This window comes from Protopterus annectens, chromosome 8.part0, assembly GCF_019279795.1.
Source record: "Protopterus annectens isolate FY-2018-M chromosome 8.part0, PAN1.0, whole genome shotgun sequence".
NCBI lineage: Eukaryota > Metazoa > Chordata > Ceratodontiformes > Protopteridae > Protopterus > Protopterus annectens.
The window spans coordinates 853623001-853646664 of NC_056741.1; the positions used below are offsets into that span (position 1 = coordinate 853623001).

At 44.4% G+C, this 23664-nt stretch overlaps 1 protein-coding gene across 4 annotated transcripts in view; it reads right to left on the reverse strand.

Moving 5' to 3' along the window:
• The window catches only part of LOC122809111 (zinc finger protein 239-like), a 517716-nt gene that overhangs the window by 243698 nt on the left and 250354 nt on the right, over positions 1–23664 (reverse strand). For all 4 annotated transcript variants that reach the window (XM_044080353.1, XM_044080355.1, XM_044080352.1 and 1 more), the window contains one exon: positions 2287–2406. In XM_044080353.1, the coding sequence (XP_043936288.1) occupies positions 2287–2406 (120 nt within the window). The remainder of the gene's footprint in view (positions 1–2286; positions 2407–23664) is intronic.

Consider the following 23664-nt stretch of genomic DNA (forward strand, 5'->3'; position numbering starts at 1 on the left):
TATGCACACAGTCCATGACATTACAGAGAATGTCCACTTCTTATGAGATAAAACATTCTCTGGTGTTGTGCACAATACTGCATATTTGGATTTGGGCTGCCACACAAAAAATCAAAAGTTACTGAGTCCAGCTATTACTAATGCAATGGATATCTCTTGTGCTGTAAGTCTGAGTTCTTTCAAGCTCTACACAATATCAATGCAGTGAGGTTAGTATATTCTTTTGAGCTGGGACACAGGCCTACTAAGTTTGATGCTACTAGCTGCTAAAAAAGCAATTATTATAAAACAGAAATCAAAATCTAAACTAACTACAACTGAAGTACTGAATATTGCAAAGGAGATGAAAGAAACAGAGGAGTAATCCTTAGCAATACGAAACAGCAATTTACAGTGAATTAAAGTAAATGGAATCTGTGGGAACAATACATGCAGAATAATGTTTAGGAGGAAGGGGATTGAGGGTTAAGGGAAGGAAGGTTTGAAAAATGTATAGGATGGTGTACTGGTAAGTGTTCACCTTATAGGCACATGGTGCAGGGTTTGATTCTCACACGGGACAACTGGCTAGGCTTAAAATGGCCCACAAGGGCAGTTAGCCCAGTACTCATCTATGAACCTATGTATGCATCATCAGACTGAACAACTGATAAAAAGGAAAGGTATACTGCATCAAAAATATTACTATGGATTTTTTTTATTAATGTATGTGTATCTGTCACTTTTATTTGAGATTTAATAAAGATGTCTATTAAAAAAAAACGTAGCTTGAGATGGGTATGTTACACTGTAGCCCATGAGGGCCTATTCCTTGTGCTACATGACTAAACTCCTTCTAGCTTTAAACTGCTTCATTACACTACCCTATTGGAAAGGGGAGTGCTTTTCAATTCTCCTGTCCTAACATTAGGCAGAGAAATAGTACGACAAACTGTCTAGTTGCATGGATCATTAATTCAGAGTCAAGAAATCAGACACAAACTAACAGACAAAACATTTGTGCACAAATCAGAGCAATTCTGAAGAAACTATGAATAATCAATGCCAGTGTAACAGCTACTTGTAAAACTCCATCTTGTATGGTGACAGTCTTACTGATTTAAAACACAGACACTGGCTATCATTTTGCCATGCCTTACAGGTGCCACTAACAAAGACTCCACACCTCAGCTGTCCAACACCAACACACAAGTAAGACAAATGTTAAGTCCCAAGGAGTACTGTTCACGTAGAAAGCCAATTTAAGACCAAGAGCAGAGAAGAGAAATACTTCAACTGAAATATAAACGGCTAACTCTGTAAGACCATATCAGAATCACAGTGTGCGATGCATGCTGTTTTACAACAATACATTCATGTTTTCCTCTGGAGTTCAGTATAACTATAATCTGGCAAAATTTTAACATTCAAAGACAGTTAAGTACTGCATCTGGTGGAATACTACATTTTTGAACTATTTTAGACAACATCTTTGTTTAGTTGTTGACATCAATATAATAGCAGTATTCAGGAATATTAACATCTGCACAGTTACATAACATTAAAAAAAATGTTTTGCACACCCTCCTTGATCTAATGCATCCCACATGCATGGTAAGAAATTTGAAAAACCTATGACCGCATAGTGTTACCATAGTATAATTTTATTACATATCTACAAAATTTCACTTTTGAAGGAACATTAACATTTCCTTTTAATGTCACTATCATCACTATGTAGTAGACAATGTCATAATTTTCAGTATCCAAGCAATGCAGCACTTGAACCTGAAGCTGTATCGATACATGTCCTGCAAGAGGGCATGACTGTTATTGGTAAGCTTCCTACATCACAAAATGAGGTTCTGAAATGATCAAACAGTGCTTGTTTATGCACTCAATACTGATATATACTGTATGGAATTCCACTTTACAATATATAATATAACATAAAATAATATACATGTTGGCTAATGATCAATGCACTGAAGCCTGTTCGGTTCAGAGTGACTAAATGAATAGAACTTTAGCAAAATTCAAGCATAATTCACTATAAGGTTTGGAAACTTTGGAATTTTATTATAGAGGGGATACGGCAAGTCTTGCCCATGAAGGTGATGCTGGATATGGCACATTGTCCCCACATAATGTAAGAGTTTTCAGCAAAGTCCTATTTGATCATTATTTGCTGCTCGCCATTCATATCATATAAAAACAGATGTAGCTAAGAAATGGGATAAAAAATTTAACACTACAAAAACAAAAGAAAATGACAATAACAAAAAACAAAGTCAGGATAATACTTACTGTTGTTCACATACAGGCAGTTTTTCTGATCTTCATTCTCTTCATCTTTAACTACACATACACTGACTTCTCCATCACTGGTGGACTGTGACAATGAGCATTCTTCTTGTTTCTTATCACCTACATGATTAAATAAATTAAAAAAAAAAATCACAAATTATCACCATCTACCTCAGTGTTTAAAAATCTATACATTTTGTTAATCAAAACAAATATATACAGGCATACAGACATACATCATACATACATTTGAAAATATAAGCTGAAGATACAAACATACATTTTAAAATGTGACTTTTAGGGCATAAATTTTATTTTATATTTACTTTGTTCTACTTCCATTTATTAACCAAGGTAGACTGCTGACTACAGTGGAACATTTTCAGGGTTAGCCCAGAGAGAAAGAAAGGACACTTGTAAAAAGAAAAGCACAACATAATAGCAAGAATTGCAAAACTGACATCATATAGAAAAGTGATACACTTTATACAAAACTGATGCATCACATGACACCTTTGGAGTGAGAATATATAGGTCATAGGACTGCAGCACAGCTGAGTAAATATGGGTTGTAGGTTGTAGTCCAGAAAACTACTTTCATAAACCATATGTACACATGGCAAGGTGAGGGGATAGGCACAGAAGAGAGGAGAGGAGCGCAGGTAATGAGTGAAAGAAAGAGGGCGGACAGGGAGAACAAGGAGGTTGAGGTGGGACATGAGTGTGGCAGTGAAGAGATGAAAACAGCCATGTGAAGGGTACTCATTATAATGCTGATTTTTGAACAGAAAGTTCACTGGTGCAGGTAATTAATAAGAAATTACATAAACCTATAAAGATACACGGTGACAGGTCTCTCCCACCCAGATCCTGAAAGATGTCAGATGTCTCCAGGGATAATGTGGCTACCTCACAGAGAATCAGTAAGCCAGAAACCCACATGTAGACAACAGCATAACCTACATCATCATCTGTCCTTTGTCTCCAGGGATAATGTGGCTACCTCAAAGAGAATCAGTAAGCCAGAAACCCACATGTAGACAACAGCATAACCTACATCATCATCTGTCCTTTTCTAGTGCTGTCACCTAGGCAGTGAAATACATTTGTAAAAATGTTAACTGCATTTTAACCCAAACAACTATATACCAGTACAGCTGTGTAAAAGGGGTCCTCTATCAGCATTTTGAATGTTAAAAACGCCAAATTTAATCGAACTGAAATGTTTGAAATCTCAGAAGAGCGAACTGACGGAACATCGATTTCTTTCCCAGGGAAAGAAAATCGGTGGGCTATCATCGGAGTTTGCTATTTCCTCCACTGTGGTGCGGTCTCGGAGTTGGTATATTTAAGTAGGGGGGGCAAAGCCCCCCCACTTCTGTCAGTCTTTAAAGTATTGAAAAAACTTTTTGTACGGAACACCGATTTCTTTCCCTGGGAAAGAAATCGATGTTTCATCAGTTCGCTCTTCTGAGATTTCGAACATTTTAGTTCAATTAAATTCCATTTGGCATTTTCAGCATTCGATGTGCTGATATAGACCTCTAAAAAATCTTACCATAACAGTAGATGTTCTGTTTAGAGTACAGCAACAGTAAAGAGAAGAAGACACCTCCAGCCCAGGGCAGCCTGACACTCGGCTAGTATACTAAAGCCTATTGATCTTGTATATGCCGTACGTCACCCTTACGCTCCCTGCACAGAATGTAGGGCATTAAAGGAACACACACACGCAACTACCCAGAACTGAACTACCCCAGAAGAGAACAGTTTCCTCAGGTCAAATAAGTCCATGCTCATCCAGAAGGAAAAAATGCATAAGAAAAATGGGAAGCACTCCGCCAGAATGGAATCTAAAACAAAAAGCAAGAATAAGAGGGGATTGGAGGGACGGAAAGGAATACCACAACAGTAAAGAGGACATCTATTGTTATGTTAAGATTTTACACAGCAGTATTTTGTCCTTCTATATCACTGTTGCAGTATTCTAAACAGAAGGGAAAGTAAAATAGCTCAAGAAACAGAATGAGAAGGGCAAGACTGAGAAGAGTCCTCAACAAACACATAAAAAATGGCTTCAGAAAAACCTGATCTGGCCCTAGAAACCAATGTAACTTATAATGCTCAATAAAGGTATGCACTGAAGACCAAGTAGCAGCTTCAAGGATGGAACTGGTGTCAAGGTATGCACTGAAGACCAAGTAGCAGCTTCAAGGATGGAACTGGTGTCCAACCTCTTGAAGAAGGCACCGAAAGAGGTAACACCCCTAGTGGAATGAGCTCTAAGAGAAGTAAACAGAGATTTGCCATGAAAAATATAACAGAAGGAAACTGCCTTAGATATCCAAGAGGAAAAGGTTTGGTTAGAAACAGCCAATCAATGTCCTGGAATGAAAAGAAACAATAAGCTGATCGCACTTACAAATGGCCTTAGCTTTATCCAAATAGCATCTGAGTTGTCTTGTGCAAATCCACGGTATGCAGGACCCTCTGACTAGCAGACTGAGAAGTGAAAAAGGAAGGGAGCTGCACCTACCGATTCAAGGACAACTCATTTACTACTTTGGGCATAAAAAGAAGGACTAGTACGAAGGGCCACCCTGTCCCAGTGGGAAAAAAAAAACAAAAACAAGGAGGAATGGCCATAAGAGCCTGGAGCTCAGAAACCCTCCAAGCAGAAGTAAGAAACAGCAACAAAACAGTCTTCCAGGTACAGTGTTGCAAAGAATCAGAATCTGCAGGCTCAAAAGGAATCTGATACAATTTCTCAAAACAAAATTAAGGTCCCAATGAGTAGGAAAGGTTTCCTTGTAGCCCTAACATGCAAGACGCCTTTAAGAAATTGTTTGACCTCAAAACAAAAAGCCAAAGGAGGATTCAAGTGCAGACAATCAGAAATGGCTGACAAATGGGCCTTCACAGAAGAATACGCGAGGGCAGACTTCAGCAACTCAAACAAATAAGAGAGACTGCAGCAACTCAAACAAATCAGAGAGAACTAGAGGGACCCCCAATGAAAAACAGTTCTGATTATGAGCATGGCACCAGAAGAGAAAATCTTTTCCATTTGGGGATACAAGATTTTCTGGTTGAGGTTTTTTTTTTTTGCCTCTTTTAAAACCCTGAGCATCCTAAGAAAAGAGGTGACTGTAAGGGATCAAAACTGTATCAACCACAGTGCCAGTTGAAGAGTGGACAAGTGAGAATGGATGACAGATCATTGCCCTCTGTGAGGAGACCCAACTGGTGAGGTAATTTGGGGTGGCTGCTCCTGGCAAGATGCATTAAGAGGAGGAGCCAGTGCTACCTTGACCAAAAGGGAGTCACTAGCAAGATTTTTGGAGAGCCCATCTGAATCTTTTGCAGGATTCTTGGAAGTAGAGCCAGAGGAGGAAATCATAAAGAAACATTCTCTTCCAAGGAAAAGATAAGTTGTCCATCTTCTATGCCAGATGGCATGGTACTCTAGAAGAGAAGACAGGAAGCTTCCTGTTCAGAGGGGAGGCAAAAAGATCTACCTGAGGAATACCTCACAGATGTACACATCTCTGTGAAGCATCCATTCATGAGCATGTATTTTGGACTTGTTCAGAGAGTCTGCCACTTGATTGTATTCTGAAGGAATGTATACTGCCTGAAGAGTTAAGTGAGAGCTACGAAGGTACCAACTTTTGGAGGCGGAAGAGAGGCCAACACTGGCACTGACTGAATCTCGCATTCCATGTACACATGCTCCTGAAAGGGAGTTAGGAAAGACTTTTAGAAGTTCATAATGAACCCCAGACTTTGAAGAAAAAGGAAGGTGAACTCCAGATCCTGAAACAGGAGACTGAGAAGGCACCTAAAGCAATATGTAATCTAGATAAGGAAAATCTGAATGCCTTGGAGCCTGCAGAAAGCAATCACAGGAGCTAGGCAATTTATGAAAACCCTTGTGGCAGTACAGAGGCCAAAGGGCGAAAACACACATAAGCATAAACATTTCCTGAAAAGAAGGTGAATAGGGATATGAAGGTGAGCATCTTTCACATCCAAACACACCAAAAACACCTGGGATAGTAACAGAAGAAACATGGTTTGAAGAGTAACCATCCGAAAAGAAGGGACCTGGAGAAAGGTGTTGAGCTGAGAGAGATCCAGAATAGGTTTCCAAGTACCCTCTTTTCGAGGAACCAGGAACATCATGGAATAAAAAACCCTTTCCCACATGGGAAAGAGGACATGTTGAATGGCTCCTTGGCTCACAAGGGACCCTAGAACCTCTGGGAAATGATGAAGTCGCTCTAGAGGAGGTTGAGGAATCCCTAAAAAAGGAGGGAGAGACCTTCATACCATGAAGTAACACTGATGGATGACAGAAAGAACCCATGAGTCTGAAATGATGAGATGCCAATTAAGACAAAGGGAAAGCTGAAGGGACAAAGGAACCTGGTCTAAAAGAAAGTGGTGGGGTGAAATGTAGAGAGAGAGAGGTTTATCATATAGAGGAGGCTTCTGGGCCACAGAAATCTGAGAAGCCTTAGCAGAGGGGGACCGCTTACCAGCTTCCTGTCCTTGGAAGCCTGGCGGGATTGCCTGCGAACAAAAGCAGATCTCAACTGATAATTCCTCTGGAACTTAATTGATATGAGAAACAAAAATATGTTTAAGGTCCTGCAAGGCTTCACCTTTTTCTTGAAGATACTTAAACATGTCAGCAGCAACAGTCCCAAAAAGATGTTTATTATCCAAAGGAGCATCCAACAACCAGGCACAAACTGGAGACAAAGCCAAGAATAATGACTCATGAGAGACTCAAAAGCTGCAGCCTTGGAAGAAGCATCAGCAGCATCAAGCTACACTTAAGAGTGGTGAGCCACTTGAGAAGCAGAACCTAAAATAGATAAGGCAGAGGATTCACCTTTAGAATCAGGGAGGTCAGAAATAACCTGACCTGACTGAGCAATCAAGGCCAAAGCATACTTGGTCATGTGGGTCTGGTAATTAACAGCCCTAAAGGCTAAAGCAGAAGCAGTGTAAACTTTCTAAATAATCCTCTCTACTGCCCTACTATCCTTATCAGAAGGAAAGGGTGAAAGAGGGCAAAAGCTAAGAAGGTTTGTCAAAAGAAACTGACACCACAGCAGGATCAGAAAAAAAGTACAGTTGTGTACACTTACCATAAATGTAGATGTTTGAGTGTATTCACTGTTGCAGTATCACACTTGGGTTATTCTGCCAGTAGCAGCCCTCAATCGGCCTGAATACCAGAGGGTTAGTATTTCTGCATCGGTTGTTATTGCTCCAGGACTGACGTCAGGTAGTCAGTGGTATAAAATTAGGCAGACGACACCATTACATCAGTTTTTCTTATGCCACCTGTCAGGAGCCCCCAAGTAGGGAGCTAGGTTATGGTGGAAGAACACCACCAGTAGAAAGTAAATACCAAAAATTCCCTCTAAGGAGAGAGAGAGAGACACAGAGAGAGAGAGAGAAGGGGGATGGAGGGGGAAACCAGGAATGCAACAGTGAATACACTCGAACATCTACATTTATGGTAAGTGTACACAACTGTACTATGTTCTTCGTGTTTCTCTGTTGCAGTCATCACACTTGGGTTGATTCCCAAAGCTCAAGAAAAGGGTTGAGGCAGTCAAGAAGACTTGGGGCTGGCTAGGATGCCCTGCAAGACTGCGGTGGCAAATCCTGCCCTGGATTTGGAGAAAATAGGCAGGTGGTAATGCTTGGTGAAGGTATGAACAGAAGTCCATGTTGCAGCCTCCAGGATGTCTCTGGTGGGGACCCCTCTGAAAAAAGCTGCAGAGGTGGATGTTGCCCTGGTGGAATGCATCCTGATCCCCTTTGGGGTCAGTTTCCTGTCGTGTTTGCAGCAGAAATGGATGCAGTGTGATGTCCATTTGGAAACTGTTTGGATATGGCCTTGTCCTCTGCCCCTGCTGTGAAGCTGACTAGCAATTGGTCAGTTTTCCTAAAAGATTTTAGTTCTATCCAGATAGAATCTGAGCTGTCTGTACACATCTATAGAGTGCAGAATCCTTTCTCCCTTGTTTTGTGAGTAAGGGAAAAAGGTGGGCAAATGAATGGATTGGTTGAGAGCCATACTGGACACCACTTTAGGCATGAAGGATGGGTTAGTCCTGAGGGAGGCCCTGTCAGCATGGAAAATGATGAAGGGCTCTACAGCCATGAGTGCTTCTAGCTCTGAAACTCTTCTAGCTGAAGTGATGGCCAGAAGCAAGGCTGTTTTCCAAGAGAGTAATTTTAACTCTGCTGAAGCTGCAGGCTCAAAAGGGGGTAAGGTGAGCTTTTCCAACATAATGTTGAGGTCCCAACCTGGGGTAGGAACTCTTCTGGGTGGCTTTAAGTTGTCAGCCCCTCTTAGGAACTGTTTGATGAGAGAGTGTGAGAAGAGAGGTGGCTCTGTGGTGTAATGAGCAGAGATGGCAGAGGCATGAATTTTAATAGACGAGAAGGATAGACCCCTGTGTAGTAGGTCTGCTTGTTAATTCAGGATGAGAGGAAGAGAGGGCTGTGGTGTTTCGGCTCCCTTAGCCTGGATCCAGGTGCAAAACCTTTTCCACTTGTCAACATAGGATTGTCTAGTGCTGGGGCATCTGGCCTAACACACAATATCCGGGACTTGTTTGCTTAGGCTGGCAACTTGAGGAGAGGTCAGGGAATAAAATAATCCATGCTGCCAGGTCCAGGGTCTGCAATCGTGGATACATGAAGTTTCCATTCTTCTAGGTCAGGAGTGTTGGGATCTGAGGTAGGTGCCAAGGTGGCAAGGATGACAGTTTGCGCAGTAGTGGGTACCAGTGCTGGCATGGCCAGTCTGGGGCAATCAAGACTGCCCTTGGTTTTTCCTCCCTTATTTTGAGCAGTACCCTTGAAATGAGTGGTAGAGGGGGAAATGCACAGATTTATAGATTTACCCATTGGAAGGATAGAGCATCCACTTTCCAGGCCTTGCTGTGAGGTTCCCTGATGCAAAGTTTTCTGAGCTGATGATTGGAGTCAGAGGCAGAGGTCCACCTTCGGGGTGCCCCATTTCTGGATTACAATGTTGAAGGTTCTGTGGTCTAGCTGCCACTCGTGTGGGTCTAAGCAGGTTCCTGCTTAAGTTGTCTGCCAGAGAGTTTAGGGAGCCTGGCAGGAATTGTGCTAGCAGGTGTATTTGCATGGCTGAGGCCGTGTGCCAAAGGGTCATGGCGAGCCTGCAGAGAGGATAAGAGCGAGTCCCTCCTTGCTTGTTTATATACCACATCACTGTAGTGCTGACTGTTTTGATCACTAGAGTCCCCGGGGAGAGTAGGGATCTGAAAGCTGTCAGGGCGTGCTGAACAGCTAGCATCTCTTTTTGGTTGATGTTAAGATGTATTTGATTTGGGCTCCAATGGCCCTGAATGCACCTGCTGTCCAGGTGTGCACCCCAGGCATAGTCTGATGCGTCTGTGGTGAGGGTCTGGGAGCAGTGGGTTTGTGAGAAGGGTAGTCCCTTGCTGTGGTAGCATGCTGCTGCCCACCACAGAAACTCTTTCCTTAGACAGGGTATGATAGGTTCCAGGTCTTGAGAGTGTTGACACCAAAGGCTTTTTAGGTACCATTGTTGTTTCCTCATATGCAGTTTGGCATATGGAATGAGTAGAATGCAGGAGGCCATGAACCCTAGGGCTTGCAGAATTTAACTTGCGGATAATTGGGTTCCGGTGGCTAGTTGAGAGAAGTAGCATGTCAGGTAGGCTTGTTTTTCTGGAGTAATGAATGCCATCTGGGATGCTGTCTCCAGGCTTGCTCCCAGGAATACAATTTTTTTGTGTGGGGACTAGTTTTGATTTCTTTTCATTGATAGTATACCCCAGGGAGGTCAGTAGGTCCTTTACAAAGGTCAGGTGCTGTAACAGCTTTTCTTGACTGTCTGCCTGAATCAGGCAATCGTCTAAGTAGGGGTAAATTTGAATATGTGTGTGTGCAAAAAGCCATGGCTGGCGTCAGGCATTTTATGAAAACACTGGGAGCAGTGGATAAGCCAAAGGGAAGCGCAGAGAAAAAGAAGTTATTTCTTACCATAATGTTCCATCTGTATTGTTGATCCTCGTTCAGTCATTACGCCTGGGTTATTGGTTCCGACCTCGGAACAGAGCCGGCCATCTTCCAAGCTCACGACAGCCACAAACTCTCGAGCTGAACTCTTACCCACATTTCCCCTCTCCCTGTTACCTCAGACTGAGTTTGCAAGTCAAAGGAAGTACAGGCTACCTCTGGTCAAAGAACCTAATGGAACCAGATGATGAGATCCACTATAAGCCTCAGGAGGGGGAAGGAGGGAGGGTCGTAATGACTGAAAGAGGATCAACAATACAGATGGAATGTTATGGTGAGACAACTTCTTTATCTAATATTGTTAATCCTCGTTCATTCCTTTCGCCTGGGACAGAGTCCACAGCTACTTTTATTGCTGGGAGGCTCTCATGGAACAACATTCCTGAGCAGCACTGAACCAAAGAATGCTCTTCCTCTGAAGGCCAAATCCAATTTGTAATGGCTGATGAAGGTATGGGGTCTAGCCCAAGTTGCAGCTGCACAAATGTCAGGTAAAGAAGCTCTAGCATGAAAGGCAGCAGAAGTTGCGACTGACTTAGTGGAATGAGCCCTAACGGCTGTAGTCAGAGGGATATCGTGAGTTTTGTAAATAAATGTTACACAATCTTTTAGCCATTTTGCCAATGTGACCTTAGAAACAGCACATCCAAGTCTAGGACCAGAATAGGCCAGGAATAGCTGATCTGATTTGCGAGCAGCCTTAGTTCTGTCCAGATAGAAATAAATTTGCCTTTGAATGTCAAGGGTATGTAGACAGTACACTCCTCTGTTAGAATGGTTGGGAAAGAAAACTGGCAATTCAATGGATTGGTTAATGGACATTTCCGAAATCACTTTTGGCAGGAAGTAAAGATTAGTTCTCAATGACACTATCTTTATGAAAGATTAAGTAAGGCTGTTTGATGCACAGAGCTTGAAGTTCAGAGATATGTCTGGCAGAAGTAATGATGACCAAGAACAATTTTCCAAGAAAGAAACTTGAGGTCGCATGAAAAAGCTGGTTCAAAAGGAGCCATAGTCAATGCTTGCAGGACTAAAGACAGATCCCATGGCTGGCTAGGTTCTCTAAAAGGGGGTTTCAAATGATTTATGCCTTTTAGAAAAGTCTTGCATAATTTGTGTGGCATAAGAGAAGAGTCATGGACACCATTGTGAAAATTAGATATCGCGGCCAAATGAACTCGAATGGTAGAAGCAGATAAGCCAGATTGGAATAAACTGGACAGGTACTCCAGTACTACCTGCACTGGTGCTGAAAAAGGGTCTATCTCTTTTTCCTTCAGCCAAATGGTAAACCTTTTCCACTTGCTGAGATAAGTAGTTCTGGTGGAAGACTTATGAGATGCAATAAGAATGTCACGTACTGGGGAAGAAAGATCAGTCTGCCTGGCAATCACCAGAAGTGGAGGAGCCAAGCTGTGAGCTTCAGGCTGTTCAGGTTGGGGTGAATCAGGTTCTGCAGATGGGAGATCAAATCCGGAGTTGGACTGAGAATCCATGGCTGATCTAGCAGGTGAGACCATAAGATGAGGAACCAAATTTGCCTAGGCCCCTGTGTCACAATGAGGATTATCTGGCTCTTCAACCGGCGGGCTTTCTTCAGGAACTGGGGAATGAGAGGGAGAGGGGGAAGGCATAAAGCAGAACCAAGGGCCAATCGTGGAGTAGAGCATCCCAGGGTGACTGCCCCCGAGGGGGAATCAGGGCAAAGTAATTGTTGCACTTGTAGTTGGATGGGGATGCAAAGAGGTCATAGCAAGGGAAACCCCAGCAGTTGAAAATCTCCGCCACTATAAAAAGATTCAGAGACCACTTGTGTGGTTGCAGAATGCACCTGCTTAATCTGTCTGCTATCATGTTGGAACTCCCGGGAATGTGCGTTGCTAAAAGAAAGCAGTTGGTAGCCATCGCCCATTGCCATATCCTCATGGCCTCCCGACAAAGTGGGTAGGATTTGGTTCCGCCTTGTTTGTTGATGTACCAGACTACAGTCATGTTGTCCGACTGTATTGCAACAGTCCCTGACGGAAGGAGGGGATGAAATGCTTGCAACGCTAGAAGCACCGCCCTCAGTTCTAAGACATTTATATGCAGATGAGCCTTTAGGTCCAATCACGTGCCTTGAACTGTCTTCCCCTGAAAAAGCCACCCCCCAAAACCATCAGGGAGGTGTACATGGTCACTGTGGTTTTGGGCTGTTGGGGTGTGAAGGGGCGAGACCATTGTGACAGGTTCTGCGACATCCACCAAATCAAGTCTTGTTTGCATCTCTGAGTCACCCGAATCTGGGATGAGAGTGGAAACTGAAAAGGGTACCACTGGGTGATCAGTAACCATTGTAAAAGCCTCATGTGAAACCTCGCGAGGGGGACAATGGTGATGGAAGTTGCCATGGAACCCAACAGCTGGAGAAGAGAATGTGCTGTTTATATTTCCCTTGAGAGGATGGGTATGAGTTGTTGTTTTACCTTTAAGATTCTGTGCTCTGGAATCGAAGCCGTGCAGTTCTTTGTATCCAACAGGACCCCAATGAATTCTATGGACTGGGATGGGGATAGGTTGGATTTGTGCCAGTTTATAGTTATACCTAACCTTTCTGTAGTGTGAAGAGAGTATGCCAAGGCATTTTCCAATAGATGTCTGGTGGGGGCGGTGATGAGCCAGTCTAGGTATGGAAACACCTGGAATCCTTGCAGTCGTAGGTGAGCTGTGACGACTGCCATGCACTTGGTGAACACTCTGGGGGCTGTAGAGAGTCCGAAGGGCAGTACTTGGAACTGGCAATGACTGGCTCCCACATGGAAGCAAAGGAATCTTCTCGATGGTCTGTCCACCTTTATGTGGTAGTACGCACCTTGAAGATCTATAAAGCACATCTAATCGCCTGCCTCCAGGAGTGGGAGGATAGACTGTATTGTGACCATCCGGAATTTCTGTACTTCTACGAATTTGTTTAGTACACTGAGATCCAAAACTGGTCTCTAGTCCTCAGTCTTTTTTGGCACAAAATAATCTTGAGTAAAATCTGGATCGTATCTGGTCTGGTGGGACTATTTGGATGACTCTTTGTCTTAGCAGCTTTGAAATCTCTAATGCTGCTTCTACCCTTTGACTGGGCGGAACGTCGGGTAGGCTCCTTAGTGGGGTGGGCCAAAAATCGAAGGGAGTATAACCTCTGGTTATTATCTCTCGTGCCCAAGAATCTGTGGTAATGGTTAGCCAGGCAGAAGGGTACAAAGAGAAACGGCCCCCAACCATTTCCAGTGGAAAACAGATGGGCCGCTCTTCAGGAGCGCTGGTAGGACTGGCCAGAGAAAGAATCTCTGAAACCCTGGTTACGCGGACCTCCTCTGTCCCGAAAGGGGCGTCTTCCATACGGGTTTCCCCCTCTGCCTCTAGGAAAAAACTCGGCTCGTGTGTCATGGAAAGAACCCTGAGACGTTTTGTGCCACATCTTCCCACTCTTCTGGTTTCTGGAGAAAGCCCGTTGAGGGGAAGAACAGCGGACACCAACGGCAGAAAGGGTCGTACCGTCCTGTTCACACCTAGCCAGTGTTTCTTTAACCTTGGGTCCAAACAACGAAGAGGCTTCAATGGGAGCGTTCAGAAAGGAAGTCTTGAAAGGTTCCGCGAAATCACACAAGCGTATCCAGGCATGCCGTCTCATGACTATGCCTGCACCTACTCCTCTACCTGCTCCTTTTGATGCATGAGAAATCAGACGCATGGAGGAGTTAGAAATCGATTCAAGGGTGGCTAACTGTGAGGCCACTTTGTCCCAGACCTCATCAGATACAGCTCCGGCCAAGGTTTCAGAGAGCTCAAAAATTAAGTCTCTTTGAAGCCTGGTAAAATGTGCCATATAATTCAGGGACCTGACTGCAAAGGTCGCTGATGCAAAGGTATGTTTCCTTAATCTGTCCAGCGCCCGGGACTCTTTGTTGGGTGGGTGGGCAGTCTAGCTTTCTTCCACCAGATCCTTCTTTGTTGCGGCCGTCACCACCAAGGCAGCTACAGGAAGACCTTTGGACTAGTGAAGCTCACTATCTGGAGGGGATAAGATTTTTATCTGGCCTGTGGGGAATGGCGTCAACGGCGTCAGGAGCCTTCCATGCACGCTGCACGACGAACCGGACAAGGTTGCCAGCAGGTGGAGTAACCCAAGCGGTAGGGGGCCGGGCACAAAAGGCCTGCAGGAACACAGACTATTCAGAGGTCGGGTTAGAGGGCCACCAATCACCTCTCTGCTTAAGAATTTTGAGGACATCTCCAAAGGATACCTCAGAGGGTGACCAAGGGGACCCTTCTCCATCATCAAAGTCTGTTTCGTCCGTGAGGGACTCTTCTGGGGAAATCACATGCTTCCTCTTACATGAACTCTTGCGATGAGCTTCCTCAGGGGGAGAATCTGGAGGAGACAGCAAAAAAGGGGGCTGCAGTGGGAGTGTGTCCTTTGGCCCTTGTACCCAGTGTCCACCAGAGGTGTCTTGTGTAAATTGTGGTCCAGAGGAGGATGGGGGCACTGATAGCACAGGATCGCCAAGGAGAAGGGTGATCACCTCCAAAGGAAGAGTAGTTCCTGGAGGGTTGGATACCTCTGGCCAAAATCAACTGATCCACAAGGTGCACCACATCATGTTCTGAGAGGTTTCTAGTGGATCTCATAGACATAGATGAAGGGGAGTCAGGCCTATCCAAGGATGCAGGAAACTCAGTGCCCACAAAGGGGTCTTTAGATGGTGCTAAAATAGGCATCTGCACTGAAAACAATGGAGCCGTTAAGGCTTGTACTACTGGTGTCTGCACCGAGGAGATCATTAGTGCCGAAGGTAAGGTCTGCACCGACGAGGTCGGTGCCGAAGTGGCAGTTGGCACTATGGTAGGTGCAGAAAGAGTCTATGCGGAAAAAGTAGTAGTCAGTACCAAGAGACTAGTTGGTGCCATGAAAATAGTCGCAGTCGAAGGACGAGCAGGCATCGGAACAGTCATCGACGCTGGAAAGGTCTGCATCGAGGAAAACGTCGGTGCTGGTAAGGAAGTCTGAACCGAGGAGCCCCTCGGTTCCGATGAGGTATAGGGCACAAAACTTGGTGCTGAAGTAATGGGTGGTGCTGAAGGCTTCGGTGCCAAGGATCTAGGCACTGAAAGCCTCAGGGCCGAGGAAGTCAAATCCAAACTAGAATGTTTGGCCTTCTTAGGGTTCCTGGTTGTCCTCAACAGGAGATGACAGGAGAGACTTGACCTTCCTGTGTTCATCTCTTTTCTTATGGGAACTAGGAGGGCTTGAAGCCTCCGCCCCAGAAATAGCCTCTGAAAAGGAAGATTTAAGTAGTCCCTTTAAAATCAGTTTATTTTTCCTTTCTACCAAAGTCCTGTTAAAGAAATTAGCACAAATCCCGCAAGGCTGGTCCACAGTCAAGTGAGGCACACCCAAACAGCAAACACAATGCATATGCATCTGAAATAGGCAAATTTATGCCCACAATCCACATATCTTTTAAATCTTGGACCACCTTTTTTCTCTGCCATGATAGGAGGAAGAAAGAAAAGGAAGGAAGAAGGTACCAACAATGGTACAAGAAATACCCAAAGGTAAAACAGGACAGATTTTACCAACGATGCTAAAGGATTTACCTCACGGTAAGAAGAAGGGCTAGAAAATAACAAAAAAGAGTTGCTAGATGCGATAGGGTAAGAGATAACTATTCAACAAAAACAGAACAGAGAATAACTGCAATACGATAATGTATTATCAAAGAAGTTTACTTTGCTCAAGAGAAGTGGCTTGACACGACTGAATGGCGATACGGCAAATGAAATCTGAGGTAACAGGGAGAGCAGAATTGTGGGTAAGAGTTTAGCTTGAAAGTTTGTGGCTGTCGCGAGCTTGGAAGATGGCTGGCTCGGTTCCGAGGTCAGAACCAATAACCCAGGGGTAAGGAATGAACGAGGAACAACAATATCAGATCAGAAAGTGCATAGATCCTGCCCTGAAACATAGATATTTCTTGCAAGATTTCCTGACTGGGATGTTTAGGTAGGCCTCTTTTAAGCCTAGGGTGGCTAACCAAGGATCCTTGGAAAGCATAGGAAGAAGCTGCTGGAGGGTGAGCATTTTGAATTCTGGTATCACCAGGAAGGTGTTTAGAATGGACAGATCGAGGATTTGGCGCCAGGTGCCCTCTTTTCTGGGTACCAGGAAGAGTCTGGAATAGAAACCTTGGCCTATATGGTCTGCAGGAACATGCTGTATTGCCCTCATGGAAAGCAGGGAAAGGACTTGCCTTTTGGCCTCTGCCCACTGGTTTGGAGGAAGATCTGGGAACCCTTTTGGGATTGGTAGAGTGTGGAAATAAAATTTGTATCCCTGGGACACTACGTTGAGGACCCATCGGTCGTTGGTAATAGAGGCCCAGTTGTTTGCATGGAAGGAGAGTTTTCCTCCTAGGGGCACAAGAAGGTGGACAGAAGTAAGGGGTGGAGGTGTAAAGTCATTGTGAGTTCTTACCATAAGGGGGTGGCTTAGCACTCCCTGTTTTAGAAGGATTAGCACTCCCTGTTTTTGAAGTGAGGAACTCCACTGCTTAGATCTCTGCATTCCCTGGGACTGCTGTCTGGGGGGTCTGCTTCCCCTGGGCCTGGGCTGAGCTGGCCTGGAGGGGGCTGGAAAGGACTAGTGCTTGCAGGGGCAATGCCTATTGAACCTTGGAGGCTGTACCTGTAAAAAATCTTTAACTGTCTGTATAGATTTAGTTTTTTCTTCCATCTTTTTTTAAGACCTCTTCTGCCTTGGTGCCAAACAAATTGTCTTTGTTCAATTGTGCATCCAATAATTTTGATTTGACATGGTCTGGCAAGGTCTGATCCTTAAGCCAAGCATGCCAGGACAGAACCAGTGACTGCTCCCCTGCAAGATGCTACTAGAGTGTCAAAGCCACATTGCAAGGTGTGCTTAGTAACATGGCTTGCAGAATGCATAAGGTCTTGTAATTCTTTATTTTCTGCACAAGCAGGAAAGGAAGATACTGAAATATCAGCAGCATACCATGGAACTCCTCAAAGAAAAAGTATGTGGAATTGACAACTTAGTGCTCTAATAGCAAGAGTTGCAGAAAGGTATACTTTTTTTTTAACCCCATCTGTCTAAAGCTCGGGAATCCCTGTCTGAGGGGGTGGGATTCTTAGCTGAGGTTGCTTTAATTCCTTTTGGTCCTTGGGAGATGACCTCTGGGTCAGTCTTAGGGTTTTTGAAAAGGAATTTGTGAGAGTCAGGGACTCTGTAGCACCCGTCAGGTTTCCTGGGAGCAGGAAGAAGGGTGTCAGGAATCAAAATGGATTTCATAAAAACATCATCCACAACATCCAGGACAGTAGGAATGGCTAGAGGTCTGTGTTGTGGTAAATCTAAGAATTCCCTGAGTCTCTTTTTTGACTGAGGACAGTCCTGACATTCCCATTGGAAATGCTCCCTTAAGGTATGTATGAAAAGCCCTCGGGAGGAGAGGCAGAAGGAATGGATTCCTCTGCATCAGAATCTTCATAAGCAGAGAGGAGTTGCAGGTCTTCATAATCAGAAACCTCAGAGTCATCGGTCTCCTAGTCAGATAAAACTACTGTGGACAAGTCTCTTTCTTTTGGAAGGGGTAGCCTGGCTTCCCCTAATAAGCATAATAAGGTCTTCCACCATTTTAAGCATTTGAGGTTGAGGCACGGAAGCATGTGCCTGAGCTTGGGTTGTCTTTTTAGGCATAGTTCGTACCCTGGGCCTTAGAAACTCGTTAGTTTTTGAAAGAACTGAAGACATGAAAGAAGTCGTGGGTTTATGTCGAGTATCAGTAGTGTGAAGAACTTCCTTGGAAACCAGTGCCTCCTCAGCGGCTCCAGATCCATCCAAGGTAGAGATATCCGCAGGATCCTTAGTCAAAGAATAGTCTCGGGCCATACCGGACTCCGAACAGGTCTCGGTAGTGGCCTGCAAATCCACAAATCCACAGAAGTGGGCATCAGGGGCTGCAAATGTCCTCACTGATGACTGGAGAACTGACGACTAGCTTAACGGAAGCTTCATTGGCAGCTTTGGACCTGTGCTGTGCGTCTCTGTCTTTATCCTTACGTTTTTTCAGAAGATCGGTAGTCAGATGGCCTACCAAAGCCATATCAAAATACGAGGACAGAGCGAAAATATGTAGCTACAATAAGGGGTCCGACAACGTACAGTTCTGGCGTTGAACAAAGCACAAAAGCAGCAATGAGGGACGTCATGCTCTGGGCCTAAACAGGTGACACAGTAAGAATGGAAGTCTCGGTGTGGTATTTGCTTTCCAAAGGCGAAACCATTGTTAACATTTTCTGACATCGGTTACAGCAAGAAAAAAGGATCCCCAATGGGGTACTTAGCTTTAGAAGACTTCAACTTCAATTCGGAAATGAAAACTCAGGTAGCGGCCGACCAGCACTTGTGCAAACTGCTTCTGCTTCGGGCTCCTTGGCAGGAAAGACTGATGTAATGGCATTGGCTGCCTGATTTTATACTACTGACGGACTTGACCTCAGTCCTGGAGTGACAGCAACCGACGCAGAAATACTAAGCCTCTGGTATTCGGACCGACTGAGGGCTACCCCTGGCAGGAGAAGAACATCTTTCCTAATCCTAGACTAGGAATTTGGTTGGTAGTTCCTGGAAGAGGAAGGTATGAATATCCAAATGACAAATTCATATTCCTAAAGAAAGCAGCAATGGGCAGCAAATTGCTTAGCTGAGTGGAGCCTGATCTGCCCAGCAAAAGTCCTGCTATATCTTTCACAGCAGACAATTATATAGAATTCTAGCCATCTAGAAAGTTTTTGCTTAGTTACAGGGTATCCCTGCTTGCCACTATATTGTCTGATGCTGACAGGAAAAAAGTACAGTTTTGTACCTACCATAAATGTAGATGTTCAAAGATCCACATTGCTGCAGTCCTTACACTTGGGTAGTCCGCTGTCCTCGGTCGGCCCGAATATCAAAGTATAAGGCTGACGTCGGTCAAGGCGCATTTGACTGACATCAGGACGTCAGGGTACAAATGCGCATGACCGACGTCATATCCTCAGTCTTTTCTTGCCCCAGATGTCAGAAGACCCTAAAAATAAAGGTCAAAACCAAAAGACAGCAAACAAACAACCAACCATCCTAGCACGAAAAATATGTACAATAAACATCATATTGACAACCCAACCCCCACAACCGCCTCTAACTACAGAGGGGAAGGAGGGAGGGTAAATTGGACTGCAGCAATGTGGATCTTCGAACATCTACATTTATGGTAGGTACAAAACTGTACTGTTCTTCATCTCACATTGCTGCAGTCCTTACACTTGGGTAGAATCCCAAAGCAGAGGTAAGGGAGGATGGCCAAACTATAAGGAAGCAGGAGCTGCCAAAATGCCCTGCAAAACAGCAGTGGCAAAACCAGCCCTGGATTTAGAGTAAAGTGGTAGGTGATAATGCCTATAGAAAGTATGCACCGAACTCCAAGTAGCTGCCTCCAAAATATCCTTGGTTGCCACCCCCCTCAAAAAAGCTGTCGAAGTGGCAGTAGCCCTAGTGGAATGAGGCCTAATCCCAGCTGGAATCTCCTTGCCATGATGGGAATAACAGAAAGCAATGCGAAACCCAATCCACTTAGAAATAGTTTGTTTTGACACAGGCTTGCCCTGAGAACTCAAAGCAAAAGAAACAAATAACTGCTGAGACTGCCTGAACCCTTTAGTTCTGTCCAAATAATATCGCAACTGCCTGTGTACATCTAAAGTGTGTAAAATCTTTTCCCCTTTATTTTGGGGATTTGCATAAAAAGTAGGCAAATGAATAGTTTGGTTTAAAGCCACACTAGAAACCACTTTAGGCATAAAGGAAGGATTAGTGCGTGAAGATACCCTATCCTTATGGAAAATTAAGAAAGGCTCAACTGCCATAAGGGCCTGCAACTCAGAAACCCTTCTTGCAGAGGTAATAGCCAACAAAAAGGCAGTCTTCCATGATAAAAACTTTAATTCAGTAGTAGCTGCAGGCTCAAAAGGTTGTAGAGTGAGTTTCTCCAACACAAAATTGAGATCCCAAGCAGGAGTAGGCTCTTAGGGGGTCTTATATTCTTTGCCCCTCTAAGAAATTGCTTGAACAAAGGATGAGAAAACAATGGTGGGTCACAATCATAGTGAGCCGAAATTGCTGCAGCATGAACCTTAATAGAAGAGAAGGACAAACCTTTGTCCAGTAACTCAGTAAGATATTGAAGAGCCACACTTAAATTAGGCTCAGAAACATCAAAATCCTTTGCTGCACTCCAAAATAAAAATCTCTTCCATTTATCTGCGTACACTTTCCTTGTACTAGGCCTTCTAGCTTCCAAAATAACATTCAAAACTTGCTGTGGAAGTGGAGGGCCACTATGGTTCAAAACAGAATATGCCAGGCTGTTAGGTGCAGAGAGTGAAGCTTGACATTGAGCAAATGACTGTCCTCCTGAGACAACAGGTGTGGAATCAAAGGCAAAGGCCATGGAGGCTTCCGTACCAGGCTTCTCAGTAATGGGTACCAATGCTGTCGAGGCCAATCTGGAGCTATCAAAATCATCCTTGGCTTGTCTTGTCTGGCCTTCAGTAGTACCTTTGGGAGGAGAAGCAGAGGCGGAAAGGCATACACATGAAGATTGCTCCAATTGAAAGAAAGAGCATCCACTTTCCAAGCTGTGGGATGAAACCTTTTGTGCAAAACTTTGGCAGCTGGTGGTTTAGTGGAGAAGCGAACAGATCTATGTCTGGAGTTCCCCATGACACTGTCAATTTCTGAAATACATGAGGATCCAATTTCCACTCGTGGGGATCCATAATTTGTCTGCTCAACACATCTGCTAAGGAGTTCTGTGCTCCCGGCAGAAACCTTGCCTGAAGATTTAGCTGTAAACTGAGAGCAGTCTCCCACAAAATCATTGCTTGCCTGCATAGAGGATAAGAATGTGTTCCGCCTTGCTTGTTGATGTACCACATGACAGTTGTGTTGTCTGTTAGAATCAACACCTGCCCTGGAAGAAGTAAATCCTTGAAAGCTATTAATGCAAACTGGACTGCCAACATCTCTTTCAAGTTGATATGTAGATGTTGTAGTCTGGCAGGCCACTTGTCTTGTATCCACTTTCCATTCAGATGAGCTCCCCAAGCTTTGTCTGAGGCATCTGTCGTTAGAATCTGACTCGCCTCTGGCGGGTCACAGAGAGTCCCTTGTTTAGGTGACATTCCTGAGCCCACCACAACAATTCCTTTTGAATGCAAGGTATTATTTGAATGACAGTGTCCAAATCCTGGCAGTGCTGTGTCCATACACTTTTGAGATACCATTGTAGCTTCCTCATATGCAGTTTGGCATTGGGAAGCACCAGAATACAAGATGCCATGAACCCCAAGGCTTGAAGGACTGTCCTTGCAGTCAGCCTGGACTGATGAGACAACTGATGAAAGTAAAGGGAAAGATTCTTTTGTTTGTCCGGGGTCAAAAAGGCCATCTGGGATGCTGTATTCAGTCTCACACCCAAAAAGCACATGTCCTGAGAGGGTACTAGACTGGACTTTATTTCGTTCACAGAATACCCCAGGCATCTTAGCACTGCTATCACATAATCCAAATGATGAAGAAGCTCGTCCCTTCCTTGAGCCAGAATCAGGCAATCGTCCAAATAAGGATAGATCTGTATTCCTTTTAACCTGAGGAAAGCTATCACTGGAGCCAGAACTTTCGTGAACACTCTGGGCGCAGTAGATAAGCCATAGGGCAATGCAGAGAACTGATAATGAGAAGTCCCAGCTCGAAAACGCAGATACTTCCTGCAACTCAGTCTGATAGGAACATGAAGATAAGCCTCCTTGAGATCCAAAGTTACCATCCAATGATCTTTGCCCAGCAGTGGTAAAAGCTGCTGTAACGTCAACATTTTGAACTTGGGAATGTCCAGATAAGTGTTGAGGATAGATAAGTCCAAAATTGGTCTCCACGTGTTCCCTTTCTTTGGTACTAGGAACAGGCGAGAATAAAATCCTAGGCCCACTTCTGGCATAGGGACTGGCTGTATGGCCCCTATTTGGAATAACAGAGAAATTTGCTTGTGAGCCTCTATTCTTTGTTGAGGAGGAACGTCTGGCATGCCTTTGAAAGGAGGCAAGGTATGGAAATAAAACCTGTAACCGTGGCGTATGATATCCAATACCCATCTGTCTTGGGTAATTAAACTCCAATTTTCTTTGAAAAGTGCCAACCTTCCTCCCAAAGGTGCTGCCAGACGAGAAGGCTCTGGCAGCTGAAAAGGTAGGTCATTGGGTCTGTTTACGAAAGGACTGACCCCTGCCCTCACCCGAAGACTGTGCAGGAGAACTCCCTGTTCTAGGCCTGAAAGAGCCCTGAGCTCTGCCCCTACCACGTCTAGATCTACCCCTAGACTGGGAATCATAAGAAGGATACGTCCACCCCTTAGTAGGCCAATTTCTACTAAACTTTGGAGGCTGAACCTGCAAAATCTTTAACAGTCTGCATAGACTTAGCCTTGTCTTCCATTTTCTTTAAAACTGCCTCAACAGGAGAACCAAACAACACATCAGATTGTAAAGGAGCATCTAAAATCCTTGTTTTAACATGGTCAGATAAATTCTGCTCCCTCAGCCAGGCGTGCCTGCGAAGAACTGACCCAGTGGCAGCCACCCTAGACGAGGCCTGTACAGCATCAAAACCACATTGCAAAGAATGCTTACCCACCTGTTCAGAAACATGTACTAAATCTTGTAACTCTTTACAATTAATACCTTCCGCCAGAGCATCAACCTTAGACTTCAATTGTGAAAGGAGATAGTTTTGGTATTTCAACATGTGAAACTGGCAATTCAAAGCCCTCATAGCTAGAGTGGAAGAAGTATAAACTTTCTTTCCCCATCTATCCAAGGCCCTGGCCTCTTTATCTGTAGGAACCGGATTCTTGACAACAGAAGCCTTAACACCTTTAGGCCCCTGACTAACAGTTTCTGGGTCCGCCCTAGGACTCTTAAAAAGATAATTATGAGCTTCAGGCACCCTGTAATACCTATCCGGTTTAACAGGAGCAGGAGGCAAAGAATCAGGATTAAGAGAAGCCTCTGTAAAAACATCTTCCACCACATCCAAAACAGGAGGTATAGCCAAAGGCCTATGCTGGGGTAAAACAAAATTCCCTAAGCCTTTTCCTGGAATCAGAGAAGTCCTGACCTTCCCACTTA